General features: G+C 45.0%; 1 protein-coding gene across 1 annotated transcript; it reads left to right on the top strand.

Annotated features, from left to right (window-relative positions):
- Nucleotides 1–5,818: 5,818 nt before the first annotated feature.
- On the top strand, nucleotides 5,819–20,873 carry SERINC1 (serine incorporator 1). The gene is made up of 10 exons (XM_068162320.1): nucleotides 5,819–5,967; nucleotides 11,105–11,266; nucleotides 13,558–13,751; nucleotides 14,334–14,413; nucleotides 14,604–14,741; nucleotides 15,653–15,822; nucleotides 15,943–16,033; nucleotides 17,575–17,716; nucleotides 18,394–18,621; nucleotides 19,355–20,873. Exons 1-10 carry the CDS (start codon nucleotides 5,929–5,931, stop codon nucleotides 19,491–19,493), a joined length of 1,383 nt encoding a protein of 460 aa, XP_068018421.1. The 5' UTR covers nucleotides 5,819–5,928; the 3' UTR covers nucleotides 19,494–20,873.
- Nucleotides 20,874–21,271: the final 398 nt, after the last annotated feature.

Genomic DNA, 21,271 nt, shown 5'->3' with positions numbered 1-21,271 from the left:
CTCGAGGTGAGGAGGAAGTTCTTCCCAGAGCGAGTCATTCGGCATTGGAACGGGTTGCCCAGGGAGGTGGTGGAGTCATCGACCCTGGAGGCGTTCAAGGGGAGATTGGACGTGGCACTTGGTGCCATGGTCTAGTCATGGGGTCTGTGTTTATAGGTTGGACTCGATGATCCTCGAGGTCCTTTCCAATCTAAGTGATACTGTGATACTGTGATCTCTTCTCCCAGGCAACCAGCACCAGAACAAGAGGACACAGTCTCAAGCTGTGCCAGAGGAAGTTTAGGCTGGAGGTGAGGAGAAAGCTCTTCACTGAGAGAGCTGTTAGCCATTGGAATGTGCTGCCCAGGGAGGTGGTGGAGTCACCATCCCTGGAGGTGTTCAAGAGGGGACTGGACATGGCACTTGGTGCCATGGCTTAGTAGTCATGAGGTCTTGGGTGACAGGTTGGACTTGATGATCTTTGAGGCCTTTTCCAACCTTATTGATTGTATGATTCTATGATTCTATGCATAATACAAACACAAAGCTCCTCACGACTAGACCACTAGAGAAGATGAGGATAGACAGCGAGCTGTCAGTACTGGATTTTAAAGCCATCCATCACACACTGGTACAGTGCTAGGAGCAGTCTCCAAAATGGCAATTATTTAGAAACACTGAACCATGCTATGCTGTACAAATTGAAGGGGGTTGATTTTATTACAAATACTTCTGTCTTTTCCTGTTAAGCACACGGAGCATTATGTGGCGATGTGGAACTGTCTCGTTAATTTACCCTCGGAGAACGTTTTTTTTCCCCCCACACAAACAATCATAGCAACAGAGGTAGGAATTAGTTTTTCTCTCTGGCTTGCAATGACTGTGATGAGGCTTAATAGGAACGTTAATAATGCTCATGACCCAATCTGCATTTAATCTTCTCTTGCCATGAGTGGAGCGACAACAATTTGCACGAGCCAATGAGTTTTTGGTTTTCACTTCGTGACAGGGGCTGCACAAAACAGTTGCAGATTATTCACTCTTTTCTAAAGATTAACATCATGCACCTTTACACACACACAAAAAAACACAAACCCAAGAAAAGAGGCATGCTGTCAATCAGTTTCTAGTCAGCAATGTATTTTGGGGAGGCTGAAAAGACATAATGTTGTAAACACACTTAATGCTTTGCTGTTTTGAATACACTGCATTCTTTGGTTTTGATCGACAGAATAGAATAGAGAACCAACTTGTAAGAGAGAGATAAGCATTTATTCTATAGTCTTATTTATAGTCTTATTTATTCTATAGTCTATTTATTCTATAGTCTTATCTGTTTATTTGAATCAGCATTAGATTTCCATCTAGGTCAGTCCTTAAATATGGCCTCTGAATTTAATTTCATTTCTGGGAGCTCTGAGACTCTGCACAGCCCAGTGGAAACAAGAACTTTAATCTTTTGGGCTCCACTTCACTCACAGTAGAGACAACCTTGGCTATCATAATCTGATATCACAGGTATTATTTCAATATTACTTTTCATTTAGAGGATTAAGAGGGGGAAGAAAGGGGGAGGGGGAAAGGGGGACACTTCTATTTCAATTAAATGTGGCTTAAAGCTAGTGCAATGTAGAGTTGTGCTGCATATACAGATTTATTCCAGAAAATACATCCCTGTAGGCTATTTTTCTCTTAACACTGTTGAGATATAAAACCCACATCTTCAAATTGCCCATCTCCATCTAAACATGCCAGGGATCCATTTCCATTCTTTAAGCTGCACTGCCCTCTGGGGGAGATGATCTTCAGATCTATATCCAGCAAACAAAATGCATCCTGGCTTTTCTCCTTTGAGTTTTGAAGGCTGAACATTTTGCTCCCTCCAAATTTTGTGCCAATGCTTTGTATGGTTTTGACATTGTCATACAGAGATGAGAGAGGTTTAGGTTCAGACTGGGGAAGAGAAGACTCCAGGGTGACTTAAAGCTACATTTCACTATCTGAAGGGGACCTACAGGAAAGCTGAGGAAGGACTGTTTAGAAGGGCTTGTGGTGATAGAAAGAGGAGCAATGGTTTGAAACTGGCATAGGGTAGATTTAGGTTGGACATAAGGCAGCTCTTTACAATGAGGGTGGAACCCAGGGTTGTGGTTGAGACTCCATCCCTGGAGACATTCAAGATCAGATTTCATGTGGCCCTAGGCAGCCTGATCTAGTTGGACCTGACTACAGGTGGGTTGGACAAGATGACCTTTGAGTGTTCCTTCCACCACAATGCATTCTGTGAAACTTAATCTGTGAATTACAGCAACCTTTTATTTGTTCTTTATTCCTTATGCATGTTCTCTCTTTGTGTGTGTGCTTGGAAATCATGTGTGGGAAGGCCTGGAGGTGCTTCTTTTTGGAGGTTTGTGAATGTTAGTCTTTCCATGGTGAAAGGTGTGATGCTGCTGTACTGTAGCGCTGAATGCTTCATGAAGCAATGCCCTAGGTCCCTGAGAGACATGCTCTTGGTTCTACAAAACTGGAGGTGGACAGAAAACATCAGACTCAATGTTTTTCACAACATGTTTTAACTTCTCCTTACACAGTGCACATTCCTAATGCATACATGGGCACTGCCTAACTATATGGAGAACTGCTGGGCTTATGGTCCATGTGCTACATGCAAGGTCACCCTATGTGTACTGGGTGTTTCCTGCAAGCTGTATGGTTTGTGTGCACCATGTAGTACAGCATTTGCATTGTGTTTCCAGCCTCCTACCTGCTTATTCTTTCACAGAACAAATGCAATTAAAGGCAACTCAATTACTGAGGGCAGGAATTTATGGCAAGAAGTGCAGCCTCACTCAGTGTGAGGCAGGCAGGCAACTTGTCCAACCTCCCATCCACACTGATGTTCAGGATTCTCCCTCTCATGCTGTTGACTTGAACCACTAACAGAAAACTATGGGTTTGGAAAAGCCTTGCCTGAAGAATAAGTCTATTCAGTGTATCTTGTTCTGTCTAGTTTGCCCCTACTTTCAGTGGTCTGAGGACACAAACTCAAGAGACAAAATAGTCTCCAGGACTTCTCTGCTGCAGGTTAAAGTGTGTGTAGCAGTGCTCGTGATCCCCCACAATGCAGCTCTGGGCTCACTGCAGACCTGGTGTTCACTGAAGAGGCTGACAGAAGTTGCTTTGCAGAGCATGGAAACAGAGAGGTGGTCTCTAGTCTGGAAAAACCCTTTTCCAATATGCATCTGACAAAAATGTAGTTTTCAGCAAGAGGCTTCCTAAGATGATGGAGAAAAAAAACCCAAACCTAAAATTACTTCAGCTATTTGGGTCCTGTTATTTTCTAAAACAGATTCAAAGAAATAGTCAAATAATGGCCAAGTATGGCTTTCATACTGACACAAACTCAAGAGGCTCACAAGGAAGCAGGAGATCATGCTGGGGAAGCTGAGACAGGTGTCTGAGTATGAAGGAGTCCACCCTCCCTTTAAAGTGAGCAAAACAGAAGCACCACAGTGAAAATGAAGAGACTCAAACCTAGCAACGCTGCAAGAGGCTTTTCCAGTTGCAAACAGATTGACAGCAACTAGTTAAAAGAAACTCCAGTATTAAGGAAAGTATTTACCATCATGATGGAAGGTTAGCAAAGTCAAAAGTGTTTCCTCAGTCAGAATAGACCTCCAGATTCCCCAAGTAATGCAATTGAGATTTCCCAATATGATTTAAAGCTGTCACACATGCTGTATGGCTAGAAAGTGAACTCATTCTCCAGAGGATAAATTCCTGTAGTAGTTTCTCTCTCACCATTTCTTAGATGAGTAATGAAGAAGCAGGAGGGCTTGGTTCAGTGAAGCACACATAATACTTCAGGGTATTTTCACAGCAGATGATCCAAATAAGAAAGCAAAGAGAATGAAAGAATCAGAGAACAATGATATGGTTTAATATTTGGGAAGAAAAGAGCTCAGGTTGGTCTGGACAGCAATAGTCTGCCTTGTCTTTCAGAGGTTTTTGTAAGGGACAAGTGCATTGAGGCAGAAAAAATCAATAAGTAATGAAAAGTCATCTTTGGAAAAGATGTGCTGTGCACTGATGCTGAGCTTGCAGGACCTATTGTGGTGATGCAATACAGAAAATGAACACAGCACACTTTACTGGCTCAAATTAGTGCACAAGGAAAAGTGATCATTAAGGATTACTGTCATGAATCCACTGGCCAACTAAAAGGGGCTCAAACATTATTCCCTACCTCCTGCCTTCCCATTGCCCTTCTAAGGAGACATGGGACACAGGTATCAAATCCTCCTTCACTGTCAGCCCTGGCCTTGTGCTCCTGTGACAGGGAGCAGAAGAGAGCAGCACAGTCTGCCTTCCTCTCCCCATGGCTTTTCTCCTCCTTGCTGCAGCTGCAAATCCACTTTCATTACCCTGCCTAACTTGGAGGAAGGTCCTGTTATGTGACAGTAGGGGAAGATGGCCCAGGCTGAGGTTCAGACTCCATGTCCATGCTCACATCAGAGCTCAGCTGCACTTTGGCTGCTGTCTCTGTGCAGGACCAGGATATGCTTATTGAGAACAGACCAAGGAGTCTGCTGGCCACTGGTAAGCAGATTGTTTAGCCAAGGAGCAGATGCATCCTAACATCAATTCCATCTCCTACTCTCAAGTACTTCCACTTTAGTATCTTTTACTTTTTTAGAGGCTTTCCAAAGCTTTCTTCACCTTTGGTGTTTAGGAAGAGACTGGATGGGATGCTTGGTGCCATGGCTTAGTTGATTAGATAGTGTTGGATGACAGGTTGGACTCAATGATCTCAAAGGTCTTTTCCAACCTGGTTAATTCTATTCTAAAGGTGTTTTTGGTAACAACAGGCATGCAGCATTTCACTTCAGCATTCAGTTTATTACATCTGTGAACTCCCCTTTCAAACCAACAGCTATAACCAGTTTGTTAATTATTCTCATTCTCACTGGACAACAATCAGATCCTTAAACCTTCTGCCTGCAAGAGATCTTTCTTAATCTTTTCATGTCTGATTTTGAAAATAGGATTGCCTTTAAAACAAACTGTAAGTGACAGATTTAGCATAGATAGAGATGTGGTGCTGAGGGACACGCTTTAGCACCAGGCTTAGTAGATAATGGTTGGACTTGATGAATCACAGATTGCATCAGGTTGGATGGGACTGTCAAAAGTCATCTTGCCCAGCCTCCCTGCAGTAAGCAGAGACCTCCAGCTGGATCAGGCTGCCCAGGGCCACATCAATCCACATCAAGGGGTTTAATTAGTCATGAGGTGTTGGGTGACAGGTTGGACTTGATCTTTGAGGTCTTTTCCAACCTCGTTGATTCTAAGCCTGATCTTGAAAGTCTCTACAGATGGGGCATCAACTTCCCCTGTTCCAGTATTTTATCACTCTCACTGTGAAGGGCTTCCTCCTTATGTCTAACCTATCTTAAAGGTCTTTTCCAACCCAAATTATTCTACAGTTCTATGACTTATACCCAGTAATTGCTGAGTTTGCAGTCGGCATTCGTGTTCTTAACGAGGCACGGGTATGCTTCTTTGGAAAGTGAGGCCGTTCATAAGCTAAGAATGCACCGTTTGTGTGATTGACGGAACCGTGACAAAGGAGACTACAGACCGTGCTGTCCTGCTGCGGCATCCGAGAGTCCTTCGAAGAGTTTGCATAGTTAGATGACGATGTCGCGTCCCGCCTTTACACCGATCACAGTCAGTGACCAGAGAGAAGCACCTCACCCCCGCCTGCCCCACAGGGCTCCTACGACACCGCCCGCCTCCCCGCCCCGCTCTGTCCCCCGGAAGTGACGTCCGCTGCCGTCAGAGCAGCCGGAAGCGCAGTGTGCAGCGGTAAACAACTCGCGGAGGGTGCGCGGCGGCCGCGCTTCCATCTTTGAGGAATCGAAGCCTGAGCCCGAGCCGCCGCGGACCATGGGCGGCGTCCTGGGCCTCTGCTCCTTGGCGAGCTGGGTAAGATGGGGGCGGGCGCCGCGGTGTTTCTCTGCTCCTTCTTGCCCAGCGCAGGCCTACAGCCGGCAGTCGGTGGTGGTTTCCGCCCCCCCCCACGCCACCCCGGGCCTCGCCCGTCGCCTTTCCGGACCTTTGTCTCCCGGAGCGGGGGTATCTGTGGCGATGCCTTTCTGCCTTCTCAATTGCGAGGAGGCTGCGGGCCCCCTCCCCGCTCCCATTCAGGCATTCTCCGCCCCGAGCGGCCGCCGCCCCCGCTCCCTGGCAGGGCTTTCTTCCCGCCGGGCTGGAAGAGGCGGGTCCTGGGGCGCGCCCCCGCGGTGCTTCTCCCCGGCTCGGACTGCGGGGATCTCTAAGGGATCCTCTAAAGCCGTCTCGCTGGGATGATGGAGAGCCTCGTATTTATTCGGATAGGCAGGCCTGTAGCACTGCTGGTCGTTGCTTAATCGGCGTTACCGTGTGGGAAGTGTTGCTGTGTCCGCTGAAATTTCTCCTCCCCAAAGCTATTTAAATCATATCAAATTGTTTGAAGTTCGACGTTTCTTTCGGGGAAAAAAAAGAAAGCTCACGTGTTTCCCGGATCTTGATGGTTGCGTTTAATTTCTCTTGCTTAAGGCTTTGTCTTGAGCAGCTCCACCCTTTGTAACATCTTTGTCTTATGGAGCCATCATTTTCTTCCTGCACGGTGTTCTGTGGCGATGTGTCATCACCGTGCTGAGCATTGTCAGGTGATTTATTTTTTTTCTTAATGGGAAACTGCGTTTTGAAATGGTTTTAAAGCCTTGGGCATTATGAAGAAAAGCAGAGAAATTGTAGCGATCCTTTTTTTGTGGCAGTCCTCTTCTCAGCTGAGGCATTGCTGTTGTAGCCTGAAGTGGTTATCTTTTCCAAGTCTGGTCGCTATGCAAATAGACACAATCACATGGACTGTGAATCTCTAAACATTTGCCTTAAAAAATGGCAGTGGGCCTGTGAAAACTTGAATTTTCAGTTCCAAAAGTAGTGTACTTTACTTGGATTAAATGAAATGATGGATATTTAAGGACTTTGTGCACTCAGTTCAGCATAACAAAAGCTCATATTGACTCAAACTCCTGTTTTTTTGTGCTATCAAAATATGCAGTGTAGAGCAATACTTAATTAGGAGCTAAGCATCATCTCTCCATACAGATTCTAGGAAATGATGCTGGAATTGGTAAATTTGTATGAACTAAGCTTCCAGACTGATACACCTGCAAATAAGTGACTAAAACACCAGTGCTATCCTGTTCATGCAGTACCTCAAGTGTTTGTTTTGCTTTAATTAACATTTTAAACACTACTTAATGGCTAAGCCAGTTAGGCTTCAATTACTAGCAGAATCTAGTCAACATTTTGTAATTATTGTTGAATGCCAAGGAGCAGTGTGCCTAGGTTTTATTTCAGATACTTGAGTTTATATATACTGCAGTTTCAAGCCTTTCTGGCAACTGGCTGGTGTTTTGTGGTGCACAAAGAATCACTGTGGGGCTTGAGCCTTTGTTTCTGCCCAGGAAAAGTCAGTGAATGGTCTTTTAGGTAAGCTGATTAATGTGAGCATGCAGTCTTGATGAAGTGAGGTTTAGTGTGGGTGCCTAACCCCCATCCCTTCCTTTAAGGGGCTCAAACAAAGCAGCATAGGTTGTATCCTCATTTTCTGTTTGCTTGTTCAGTGATGGCTTTCAAGTGTTGATTTTTCTTTCCACATTTAAAACCACAGCACTTAAAAGCCTACTGTAAGTTGTTGCAGCAGAAGTCTGTGCTGGTGTCTAAGGATATGTCAGTATAAACACCATTTGGGCTCTGAAAGAAGCAAGCTGTGGGGGTGAGGTAGCAGGGGAACCAGATATGGTGGAATTTTTGCTAGTGCAGGCAGTGCCAGGGCAACTGCTCTTCCTTTGTCTGGGGAGACACTGCTGCCGGCGTTGTTTCAGCTGTGTAGCTATTCTTGTGCCCTGCAGACCTCTGCACCTTGCCTCCTACCTGTATTTCTTCTGGACTTTTGGTGTGGTGTTACTGCTGCCTGTAGCTCAGCCCAGCTGTGTGCTGATTAAGGAGTGTTTCAGTTTGGCATTTTTAAGAGCAAAAATGATGGGGAAGGGGAAGGCTTTAGGAGCACTCAGAAGTCATCTTGAAAGTCTTCTGGGCCTGATGACCTAGGTTGAACAGGCAATGCTATTTTCACTCTGCTGGGCCTTGCCTCTATTGCATTGTTCCCTGAAGTAGCTCAGCTGCTGTTTTGCTCACTTCAGTACTCTCTGGAAAGGCAAAGACTGTGATTGAATGAGTTCCTTTAAACATAGGAGCAGGAGTGATGTATCTCAAACCTGACTAGGCCCAGCGGGGCTGGGGGGAGTGTTTCTGTGGCTGCTTAATTCAGTATGTAGAAATTTGGTCATTACCACAGTAAGAAGATTCTGTTGACCAGTAAAAACTGGTTCTGTGTGCATCAGGGGCAGTACCACTTGACTTTCAGTGGATTTGTGGGACTTTCTCCTCTCTTCTGCAATATTAATCTTGTTATGTGTTCCCCCTGCAATTTCCACTGCTCTAGAGAGTGAAGTGACTGATTTAGCAGGCCTGAATTAACTTGCTGCCTAGCTGGCTGTTCCCAGAATAGGAGTGTGGGCCTTGTTTTCTTATTTTGCCTCGGTGAACATCATGGAGCTGCTTATTTTTCTCAAAACCATGCAGGGATGTGAGTCAGGTGCTAAGTCCAGAAGTATTGGATGGAAGTAGGTTTGTGCAGTGATGACATAGTGACTTGTCCAAGCTTCCCTAAGAAAGCAAGCCCAAAACTAACTGCAAGGTAGCCCTGCATCTCTGACTGAGCTGGGCTTTACCTGGGGAGTTGGCATTATGCTTTGATCTGTGCAGTAGTATCTTGCTGTTTGTGGTGTAGTATATTTTTGTAGGAGGTGTGCTCTGAGTGTAGAAAAAGTGGCACAGAGCATCCTTGTCTCTTTTGCTGATAAGCTCAGTTCCATGGGCCAAATATTCATTGCTCTCTGGTTTTGGAATGTGTTACTTGCTAGAAGTGGTTTTGCCAATAGTAAAACAATCTTAGTTTATTGGAATGGTAAATATTTTATTTTGTCTTGCTGAAAGAAAGAGGGACTTGGGCTGTAACGTGATTCCTTGTAGAAGTGACCGACTTCTATGAATAATACATCAATAGGTTTGCTTGTTCAGGGATGTGCATGAGCACAGCTCATAAAGATGAGCAGTTTGGAGGTTAAAATGTTTTCAGAGTCATAGAACAGCCTCCTAGGATCATCTGGTCCAACCTTTAGTTGGGAAGGGAACTTAGGTGACATGTTTAGGGACCTTGGTCATTCCTGTCTTAAAAACCTCTGGTGTAGGGAGACTGTGCCATGTCCTTGGGGAGGTTGTTGCAGTCACTGTTCTCACTGTCAACTTTTTTTTTCCCCCTTATATCAAGATGAAACCTCTCCTGGAATCAATACCTCTTTGTGCTATAGTGATGCTGAGTGCAGGAAGAGGTAAAAAAGGGCAATGTAGTAGCTTACATACTGAAATAGTTAGAATCTACCTAGTTTCCCTTTTTTTAGCTAGACAAATACAATAGTGAAGCTTGCTAGTTTAGAAATGATTCTGTAGCATAGTGAAGGGAAAATTCCTGGCTCCTTCATTCTGGGAAAGAAACACAAGTACAAAAAGAATACAAGGAGGTTGTTTAAAAGACCAAGTTTGTGGGTTGAGTGTGTGGGTCTGGTTGAACTTGTAAGAAAAGATAATCTGAGCCTTTTCCTGAGGGCTTCTCAGGAGGCTGAGTGCTGTGGGGTTCCGTCTGCTCTTCCCTGTGAGCCCGGGGGTTTGCCCAGTAGCAGCAGAGTGCTGTCATTTTTGTTTGTCATATGACTGAACTTTGAAGAGCTCTTTCTGACACATGCCAGGCATACTGGGTGATAGACATGCACTAGTCATGTGGCTGTGGAACTAGTCATCATCTTGTGTGACTGTGTCTGTGATGTGGTGGTGAACACCTCACTGGTGGAGGTGTCCCTGTGTGTGCGCTGGAGGAGAGGCTGTCTTCTACTGCCTGATAGGGGGTTGGCAGGGCCGGAGTGATCTGTTCTGGACCACCCAGGGCTCAGTGTCACTCACTTCACCTCAGCTCCAAGACTTGATAGCTGCTTTGTGGGATTTCCCATGTCTTCTAGGCAAAATCATTTATTTGTAAATTAAAACCCCAAACCAAACAAACCCAAAACATCTTTACTGTACCTTTTCTCTTTTGGCTCATGTTTACTTGTGGAACTTTGTGCTTATTTCACTTCCCCAACTGGCACTTAGCAAGTGGCAAAAAACTGCAGAGGGATGAAATGTATTCCCTCTCCCCTAATGAAACAGCAATACCTGCTCCCTTTCCTTCTTCCCAGAATTGTCTGTTGAAGGATTAAACTCAGGTACATTTTGTCCTATTTTTTCCCCCAAGTGTTTCAGCAGCAGCCCTCTCCACTCTCAGCACTTAGTAGTGATGATAATAAAGTTTGTACTGTGTGTTTGCTTTGTTCTCATGGTTTGTAACTTGTATGCTGCATGACTTAATTTTGCCAGCTCACAGGATTCTGGGATATGAGTAGCTGCTAAATTTCAGTCCAAGTTTTAGGCTGTTCTGGCTACTGTTTGTGCTCCAGTAATGCTTATGGCCCCAGAGAGGACTGTGGCCCAGTTCTGCCAGGTGAAAGTGCACCAGCAGCTGTGCTCAGATTGCTTTTCTGCCCTGTGTTTAATCTCTGCAGCTGTGGAAGGGAGGATGTAGTTGTTGAGTACAAGCAATCTTTGCATCTCATTTAGCTGAAATGAATAAAATTCAAGAGAACGAGTGAGCCCAAATCCAGTCTTTATTTCCTCTGAATGAACAAATGGTTCCTTTTGAAACACAATTTCACTGTGCAGTGGTGCACTGGGAAGCGCTGCCAAGGTTGTTAGGGGCTCTGTAACGTGTAGCAGCGACTTAGTCTGCACTAGTGATGAGATGCATGGGATGAGTCACATTCTTCATAGCGTCTGGTGATCTACACAGCCTGATTAAATATTGCAATCTAGCAGTGCAAGACTCTTTAAAGATGTTGTTTGTGTTCTGTCTCTCTGTCAGATCCCATGCTTATGTGGAAGTGCTCCATGCCTGCTCTGCCGATGCTGCCCCAGTGGCAACAACTCCACCATAACTCGCCTGGTCTATGCCTTCTTTTTGCTCGTCGGCGTCAGCGTTGCCTGCGTGATGTTAATACCAGGCATGGAGGAGCAGCTGAAGAAGGTCAGGTTACTTCTCTGCTAACGTGTTTGGTAGAACAAATGTCACAGATGATTATAAATGACATCCTGAAAGCATGTGTTTTACTTGAAAGTATAAATTGTGCTGCTACCTCTGCTTCACAGTCACCATTAATGTGATTGTAGATCAAATGAAGAACTCATTTGACAGTCACTGCATACACTAAGAGATTCCATAGAATGGTGTGGGTTGGAAGTGACTTTAAAGATCACCTAGTTCCAACCCCTTTGCATAGGCAGGGACACCTTCTGCTAGACCAGATTTCCTGAGGCCTCACCAACCTAGCCTTGAACACCTCCAGGAAGAGGGCATCCATGACCTCCCTGGGAAACATGTTTCAGTGTCCTACCACTCTTACTGTAAAAAATGGATCATGGAAGATGAAAAGCACTGTTTAGAAACACAGTTGCATCTCTTCTTTAATAGCCCAGAGCAGAAGAATGTGGAGTTTCAAACTACATATTACTGAGATGCTTGTATTTGTGGTACTTGATTGATTTTGACTGCTGTTAAAAAAATATAACCACAACTGAAGATGTCTTCTGGTTTCATTTTGCTGTACTAGTTCAAATTCTATTTTAAAGCCTGCAAATGCATGACAAAAATACTTTTCACTGATGGTGGTAACTTGTTTTTTTCACCAAGGAAGTTAAGACTTGTCTACAGGGTTTTACAGTTTATTAGTTACACGAAGATGCAACACTGCATGCAAAATTACAGCATGATAATTTGAGTTATGGGTGAGCTTATAGCTTCACTGTATCCTGTGCTTTTGTTCTGTTAGTATTTGTTCTGCTGTCTTTATTTTCTAGCAGACAGCAGCTTCCCTTAGGCATGCTTTTGATTTTCTCCCCTCTCCAAATGATTGAATGTTTATTTCCATGTGGTACAGTAACCAGGTTAGAGCTTTGGCAAGAGCCATGTTAATTACCTAGGAAAGAAAATGACAACCTTCTGGAGCATGCTCTGACTGCAAAAAGATGTTACAGTATGGCAGTATCACAGTATCACTAAGGTTGGAAGAGACCTTGAGGATCATTGAGTCCAACCTGTCACCACAGACCTCATGACTAGACCATGGCACCAAGTGCCACGTCCAGTCCCCTCTTGAACACCTCCGGGGATGGTGACTCCACCACCTCCCTGGGCAGCACATTCCAATGACGAATGACTCTCTCCATGAAGAACTTTCTCCTCACCTCCAGCCTAAACTTCCCCTGGCACAGCTTGAGACTGTGTCCCCTTGTTCTGGTGCTGCTTGCCTGGGAGAAGAGACCAACCCCTTCCTGGCTACAACCACCTTTCAGGTAGTTGTAGAGGGCAATGAGGTCACCCCTGAGCCTCCTCTTCTCCAGGCTAAACAACCCCAGCTCCCTCAGCCTCTCCTCATAGGGCTTGTGCTCAAGGCCTCTCCCCAGCCTTGTTGCCCTTCTCTGGACACGTTCAAGTGTTTCAATGTCCTTCTTAAACTGAGGGGCCCAGAACTGGACACAGGACTCAAGGTGTGGCCTAACCAAAGCAGAGTACAGGGCACAATGACCTCCCTGCTCCTGCTGGCCACACTATTCCTAATTCAGGCCAGGATGCCATTGGCCCTCTTGGCCACCTGGGCACACTGTTGGCTCATATTCAGGTGGCTGTCCATCAGCACCCCCAGGTCCCTCTCTGGGAGCTCTCAGCCACTCTGACCTGAGCCTGTAGCTCTGCATGGGGTTGCCGTGGCCAAAGTGCAGCACCCAGCACTTGGACTTGTGTTGCTCCTGTTTTGGTAGTGACAGGAAAATGTCCTCAGAATACTTGTAATTGGTGGTGGTGTTGCTTTTGGGGAGGAGGCTGATTCTGTTTTAAAGAGATGTAAGCAGGCTGCCTTTGTCATCAACCTGACAGTAACTTCCCACTCAGGGTTACCAAATCCCAGATCTATTTGTCTCCTAATTCAGATCAACAAGTGAAAACTGTATGTCTTTGAGAAGTTCTGAGGGTGCTAATAAATAAAAAAACCTCAACCCACTGTTAATATAATTTATTTCTGGCTTTGTTGGCATTTGCCTATGTGTGACTTTTCTTTCCCTTGAGTGTGTTGTCTGTTCTGGTTGGCTGCTAGCTAACAATACAGCTGTTCAGCATCAGATCCAGCAATGTCACCATGTATTCATCAATTGTGTCTCAATAAATTGCTAATACTCACATTTGTTTAGTTATTGATTTTTCTCCCTGTATTGACTCCCAGGAGGCCTTTTCCAGATGACTGAAGTATCTTGTATTTATCACAGATTCCTGGGTTTTGTGATGGAGGGATGGGAACCACTATCCCTGGTGTGCACGGCCACGTGAATTGCGATGTGCTGGTTGGTTACAAAGCTGTGTACCGGGTGTGCTTTGGCATGGCCATGTTCTTCCTTCTCTTCTCCCTGTTGATGATCAAGGTGAAGAGCAGCAATGACCCCAGAGCAGCGGTGCACAATGGGTAAGATCCAGAACTCACAACTGAGATGGGTGCTGCATGCATGTGGGACACATCTGCTGGGGAAACAGGGCCCATGGCTGAGCACCCTGCTCACATTTACTGCTCCACAAAGAGTTTCATAGTAGAGTGTTGTTGCATTCAGTTACTGTCTTAGGGCAGATTAATTTTTGTGAGAGGAAGAGACAGATGGCTGTCACTTTTCAGAGCCTGAACTGTGACTTTGAGTAACTTATCCAGAGGCTTCCCAAGATGAGAGATTCTGCTTTTGCCCAAAGATAACAAAAGTCAGAGGTGAATAATGGTACTAAGTTGCATTCCACTGAGATTTTTTTTCAACAAATAGGAAGATTTAAAAGCCTCATCTGTCCCCTTGGAATTACATTCCTCTTGACTTTGATGTTTGTAAGGGTTTGCTCTTTTCTCAACAGTGTCAGCATCATTTTCTGGAGAACAAAAATGTTAAGCAGATACAATAAGATTTTTATGCTACTTCAATAGAGGAAAGTCTCTGTGAGTTAGAGCAGACTTCAGCAGTTGCCTGACTGGTGTTTTGTTTGTTTATCTGTTTTTTTCCCTCTTCAGATTCTGGTTCTTTAAATTTGCAACAGCACTTGCAATTAGTGTTGGAGCTTTCTTCATACCAGAGGGACCATTTACAACTGGTACGGGAATATTGCCTTCTGTTGTGTCATGGTACAATCATAGCTGGTTTTAAAACAAAACTAAGTGCATGCTGATACCTGAGTTTTAATTGTAGCTGTGTAACTGTAGCACTTCTCAGTGTTTAGGGACATTAAGGTGGTGGTAAATGATCTATGATTCTGAGCTGGGTTTGTTTCATTTCTCTCGTAGTGTGGTTTTATGTGGGCATGGCTGGAGCGTTCTGCTTTATTCTTATTCAGCTGGTCTTGCTTATTGACTTTGCCCACTCCTGGAATGAATCTTGGGTTGAAAAAATGGAAGAAGGAAACTCAAGGTGCTGGTATGCAGGTAAAGGACTACAGTCAAGTTTTAAATTTCATTGTGTGGGGTATTTACTAAGTTACTCGCTGAGCAGCTGCATTTTGCCAGCGTGTAGGAGGCCTGCTTTGTGCACAAGTATGCTCTCAGGTGGTAGAGTTCAGCTCTCTGACATGCAACAGACAGCAAGTCAAAGGTAAATAAGAGGGGGCACAGGGAGAGGGGCAGCAGCCTCTGAGTAACAAGATCTAATCCCTGAGAGCAGAGCATCAGTTTATAATCTCACAGAAGAGTCAATTTTAGCTTTTGGGGTTTTTTCAGCCATGAGTTTTGTTACACTTTTGCACTGGTCACACTAACCTGTTGCTGCCTCATATTGGGCATAAGCATATAAAATAACTCTGCAGGTTGGTCATGGTTCAAAGGAACATGCTGAGTGAAAGGCCAAGGTGTTGAATGAGGCTGCAAGTTGTTTCCCTGGAGAAGCCATGTGTGACTTTTAATAATGTTTTGGATGTGGTAATTCAGGGGTTTGAAAGACAACTCAGCCTGTCTTTAATGGCCACTTCATGCTGTCATATTTTTAATCAGATGCACTTTGGAAATAAGATTTTGGGTTTCCCTCTATTGGAAAAGTAGTTCTTCAGTTTCTTTGTTAGGCTTGTAGCCAAAGTGTGTGTAGTACAACTGCTGTCCTTCATACTTGCTGCTCTTGGCTGCTGTTAGAGCACTGGAGAATCAAGTATGGCTTCAGGCTTCCCACCTAGTGTGTTCTTTCTCTTGAGAAAGAGCAACTTCCTACTGAGAAGCACTTCAGTGCCCAGAACTGCTGTCTAATCATCATGTTATCCCATATGCAAAACTTGATAAGCATGCCCTATTTAAATATCAATACTCTCCATTTTTAACCACTTGAACTCTGTTTTTGTCTCTTTTCACAGCTCTGCTGTCAGCTACAGCTGTCAATTACCTGCTGTCTCTAGTGGCTATTGTCTTGTTTTATGTTTATTACACTCACCCAGAAGGTTGTTCTGAGAACAAGACATTCATCAGTGTCAACATGCTGCTGTGTATTGGAGCCTCTGTAATGTCCATCCTGCCCAAGATTCAGGTGGGAATTCTCTTACCTTTCAGGATTTTTTTGGTGTTACTTGTCCCAGAATCCTATAAGGTAATTGTGCCTTAGACTTCTAATTGCCTAACCCTGCTGTTTCCTGTCTGCTTTGTCTAGGAATCCCAGCCAAGATCTGGCTTGCTGCAGTCTTCTGTGATCACCATTTACACTATGTATTTGACTTGGTCAGCTATGACCAACGAACCAGGTCAGTGTTGGGCTTTTCGGGTAACAGCTCAGTAAATTGTCTTCAGCTTCTTGTGAGGCAGTGTGAGAATGGGGAACTGTCCCCCACAACTTAGAGTCAGGCCTTGTTGGTTTATGTTCTCCCTCCTCACCCCAGCTTTCAATGGTAATAAGTGAAGAAGCAGTTCTTTCAAGGATATGTTTGATTTGCTCTTAATTTATCATCTGGAAGATTTTCTGCCTGTTATTGGCAGGATAGCAATATTCTAAAGCTCAGGTTTTGCAGATGACCTCAGCTCTTCCAAGGTGTCTGGAAAGCTCCTCTCCCTACCAACTGTTAGGTTTTTTTACCTGGTGTCAGAGATGCTACTGTTCAGGTATTTTTAACTGAGGATAACGTTTTTAGTGCTTCTTGTGTCTGGAAACAGCTGAGCACCTCCAGAAAAACAAAAACAACTTGTAAATATAAATCAATTAAAAAATTCTGGTGGCTAAAGAAGCAGCCAGATAGTGATTTTTGAAGGTTGTAATTGCCTCTCTGGCCCTTTTATCTTAGTTATGGCCAATCTGTGCCTCTGTAACAGCATACAGTATCACTAAGGTTGGAAGAGACCTCGAGGATCATCGAGTCCAACCTATCAACACAGACCTCCTGACTAGGCCATGGCACCAAGTGCCACATCCAATCTCCCCTTGAACACCTCCAGGGACAGTGACTCACACATGAGAGTCATATCCACTTCTTGCTGGAATTATGGGGAAATGAATTGTCTGCTGCCTTCAGCTGTGGATAAGGTCTCAGGGGAGACCTTATTGCTGTCTACAACTACCTGAAGGGAGGTTGTAGCCAGGTGGGGGTTGGTCTCTTCTCCCAGGCAAGCAGCACCAGAACAAGAGGACACAGTCTCAAGCTGTGCCAGGGGAGGTTTAGGCTGGATGTTAGGAAGAAGTTCTTCATAGAAAGAGAGGTTGGCCATTGGAGTGGGCTGCCCAGGGAGGTGGTGGAGTCCCCATCACTGGAGGTGTTTAGGAAGAGACTGGATGGGGTGCTTGGTGCCATGGTTTAGTTGATTAGATGGTGTTGGGTGATAGGTTGGACTCGATGATGTTGAAGGTCTCTTCCAACCTGGTTTATTCTGTTCTATTTCTGTTATCTGTGGATGCTGTGGTTTGGGAACTGCTGATAATAGGAAATGGATTTCTGAGGTGCCTCTGTGTGTCAAACTTGTTTACTAGTGGTAAAATTTCTAAGGCTTCCTATGCAGAGCACTTTAATTTTGTTGAGATGGAACAGTAAAGCAGTTGATGCATTTCTCATATAAGTTTAGAATCCTTTTATGTGCTCAAGGAGATGTTTTTTTGTGCCACATGCTGCAATTTGCCTGCTTTAGAGAGAGAAACCCAGCAGGCTAAAATTAGATTCAGAGCTATTTTTACTTCAAGACTGTCACAGTCACAAAAGTTCCTTTCTGTCTCCATGCTTTCAGTGGGGAAATGAAATGTACTGTTTAGTATTTGTTCTGTTCTTGTTTGATGACATATCTGATGGTATTTCCCCCACAGACAGGCGCTGTAACCCGAGTTTGCTGAGCATCATTGGTTACAACAGCACCACCATCCCAACCCAAGGCCAGGTGGTGCAGTGGTGGGATGCACAAGGAATTGTAGGACTGGTTTTGTTTTTGCTGTGTGTTCTCTACTCAAGGTAAGGTTCCTCTCTCTGGCAGTTTAGGCTGGGTGCCTCCTCTTGCTGCCTCACAAGATATACCTCCTTTGTCCCAAGGGTTCAGCCCAGTGGGTGGACACAGGAAATAGCCTATTTTATACCCATAATGTCCTGCTCCCTATAAATCCATCTGCAAAGCCTCTCACTTCCTCTTTCTTCCCTTGCTGCTGCTGTTGGAGATGCTCTCTGTCTGGTAATGGAAGGGGAGTTATCTCAAGGCCTCTTAGGCCTGGCTAGGCCTAATGGCAGGAGGAGAAAAGGGAGGGGCAGTCTCAGACCTGGCCAGCCTGAGACTAGCCTAGCAGTGGGGGTGGGGGGAAGAAAGAGCCCTGGGGGTTTTGGCTATACCCTCAGAATGGGAGAAAGGGAAATGATGGGAGGCTTCTGGGTATGCTGTAAGGGACTCTGTATGCTTTGGGTTTGTCACTGTGCTTGTAGCTTCTGTAAAACACTTTACTGCTTTTCCATTTAAATTTCCCATCACTTCTGCAATCCATTTGTGTGAGTCTCATTTTTCTGTCCCAGTGGGAGGCAAGGGAGGATCTGCCTGGCCTCAAACTGGGACACTCTCAAAGCATTCCTGTTGGCTTGCATTGTCAGTTGGTAAGTGGTGTTTATTTGGGTAACTGCACCCTGCCCTCTCCTGTCCCCTGCAGCATCCGGACATCCAACAACAGCCAAGTGAACAAGCTGATGCTGACCAGCGATGAATCCACGCTGATCGAGGACGGAATGCCCAGGAGCGATGGCTCCCTTGATGATGATGATGTTCACCGAGCCATAGATAACGAGAGGGATGGAGTTACTTACAGCTACTCCTTCTTCCATTTCATGCTTTTCCTGGCATCTCTCTATATCATGATGACGCTCACCAACTGGTACAGGTATTTACGTTGATAATACATTGTGCTAGTGAATGCTCAAGACACTGGCTTCTGCTGGAGGAGGAGGCAGAAGCTGTGTGCTGTGAGGAGTCTAGGTCTTGAATGGGACTATTTAAGGGAAGTATTCCATTTGATCTCAGTTAAATGAGTGGTATTTGAAAATTGGAGTGGCTGACCTTGTTCACAAAGTGCCTGTCATGTCTTCCAGGATAGTTCTCCTGATTCCCTGGGCTACTCAAATATGTCCTGCAGAAGTAAGCAGGATAGTCTCCAATTCTGTAACCACTAAAAATCAGTAAACACCAGCCCCCTGATACAGAGAACTGGAAAAATGAGAAACAGGACATTTTATATCAGCAGGTTGAGGGACACATGATCCTTCCCATCTACTCAGCACTGGTGCCAGCACCTGGAGTGCATTCTCTGTAGCTATAAATGCTGTCCGCTTCCTGCCCTTCCACAAGCTTGCTTACAAGTTTCTTCTAACAATTTCTGCTTCTTGACAGCTTTTCTTACTAAATATTTTTAGGGCTGCTGGGGATTTGCACCTTCCTGTGACACCAACTCGTGGGACAGATTGTTGTGAGAAAGGGTAGAGATTTCCTTTGAGGTGTGGAGCTGTGAAGTGAAAATGATTGACTGTGGAAAGAGTGTTGAGTGGCTTAGTGCCCAAGTATGTCATCTGGAAAGGAAAATTGCTAATCATATTTTTTATCTTCTCCCTTTCCCACAGTCCGGATTCTTCTTACGAGACAATGACCAGCAAGTGGCCATCTGTCTGGGTGAAGATCTCTTCCAGCTGGATCGGCATCGTGCTCTACGTCTGGACGCTGGTTGCTCCGCTGGTTCTCACAAACCGTGACTTTGACTGAGTTGTGCTGGCTTCCCTCTGCCCGGCAGACAAGCAGTATTCCAGACAGTAGAGCCAGTTGTAAATACCTGTGTGTGCTGTCCATGTAATGTGCCCTGCATGATGACCCTGAACCATGTCTTCTGTCATTTCACTAGATGACTTTCTAGCTGAGCTCAGTGACAATTGTTACAATGATGGTTTCCATAGCATTACTCATAGAGCGAGTGCTTCAGCAGCATTAGATGCAAGATGAAGACCTTTTGAAAGTAGGTTTTGTTCCCCTTCAGATGCATTAGTGTCAGGGAAAATCATGCAAGTGTTAGATCAGGCCCTGCCAGGAAAGGAGGGGCTGCCTTTGATCATCCCTGTTGCCTTGATTACAAAGTCAGTCTTGAGTGAGCATTGTCACATTCAAAACTGCATGTTGGAGTTGACACTGTGCAGCATCTTGGCACTAACAGCCCCACCTTTCCTTGTGCTGAGGGTGTTGAAGGGGGAAACCTGCACCTAAAGCTGCAGAGGAGCTGATGTCCTGTGCTGCTGCTGGGGCCCACTGCAGACAGGACAGACCCCCTGGGGAAAAGGAGCCTGGTATCAGATGCTCAGAAGCATGTTTTTAAGACACCCATTTATAATGTGCATCTCTATTATTACTCTTAATTTTTAAAGTAGTTTCAGTGGGGTAGCTGTGCTGTAACTTATTGCTGTTGCCTGTGCCACTTTATCTCTTGGCTAAGCTACAATCACAGTTGGCAGGGAGCCAAGGGGGAGAGCTGTGCAAGCCCTTGAGAGGAATTTTTGGAGTTAAAAAAAAAGTGGAGGAAAAGGAGCAGGAAAATTGCAGTAACTAAAGGAGGTGTGCTTTAACTGAGGCTTCCACACAAGTGTTTTGTAGTCTATTTGGGGCTCTTCACTTTGAAATCTTGGATTCAGTATTTTATTTCTTGTCCATGGCCAGAGATGGACTTGAGCCTGGGAAATCTCAGCCTAGGTGTGAGGCTAAGACATTTGTCTGATGAAAATACTGTAGACTTCCTGTGCAGTGATGAAACTTCAAATGCTTTAGTGCTTGCTGCTTCGCAGTTGAAGTCTGTGAGCTGCAGTATTGATCTGTTATTTGCTACAATGTGAGAGTAGAGCAGCCTGACTAGGAGTGACCCTGGAGCCCTCAGCAGATGTCATGCAGATCTGTTACTGTAGTGTCTATGCTGTTAATTCCTGTTGCTAATGATTCTCCAAGTTCTTATTTTAATTCTGCACCTAAACACAGACATTTACTACAGAAGCCTGACACATCAATCAAACCTGAGATGGTCATGTAATGATTAGTAAAGGCTTGTCAGAATTTGGAATATGTTGTTCCCTTATTAATAAATAAAGTTGGATGATGTCCAATGAATTTTGATGTCTCTTCCTACCTCCAGCTGTGGATAGCAGAGGGTTTTGTGTTCTCAGCTGCTGTTCTTAAGATACCCGGGAAGGCAGTGTCCTGGTGCTGTGGGGGATCACCTAAGGCCCCGTTGGACATCTTCTGACAATTCCTATCTCTGCCCTTTGCACCCATCTGAGAACACACAACACGCTTCAGACTGCAGCACCTGCTCCTGTCTTCTATGAGTCAGGGTAGAAGAGCTGAACAGCAGCTGTAAGGCAGCAGAAGTTCCTGAGTGCAATGAACAGGCAGCTGGCTCTGGATTCAGCTCCTTGGACAAGGGGCTAGATTAGTCCTTTAAAAAAAAAGTAACTTTGAATGCACTGCCAAGAGTTTTTCCTTACATGTAGAAAGTTACTACCAGC

The sequence above is a fragment of the Melanerpes formicivorus genome, unplaced genomic scaffold (genome assembly GCF_026170545.1).
Source record: "Melanerpes formicivorus ecotype bairdi unplaced genomic scaffold, bMelFor1.0.p_v2 SCAF_63, whole genome shotgun sequence".
Classification (NCBI taxonomy): Eukaryota; Metazoa; Chordata; class Aves; order Piciformes; family Picidae; genus Melanerpes; species Melanerpes formicivorus.
The sequence above is the reverse complement of the archived record's forward strand: the minus strand, read 5'-3'. Positions and strand labels throughout refer to the sequence as shown.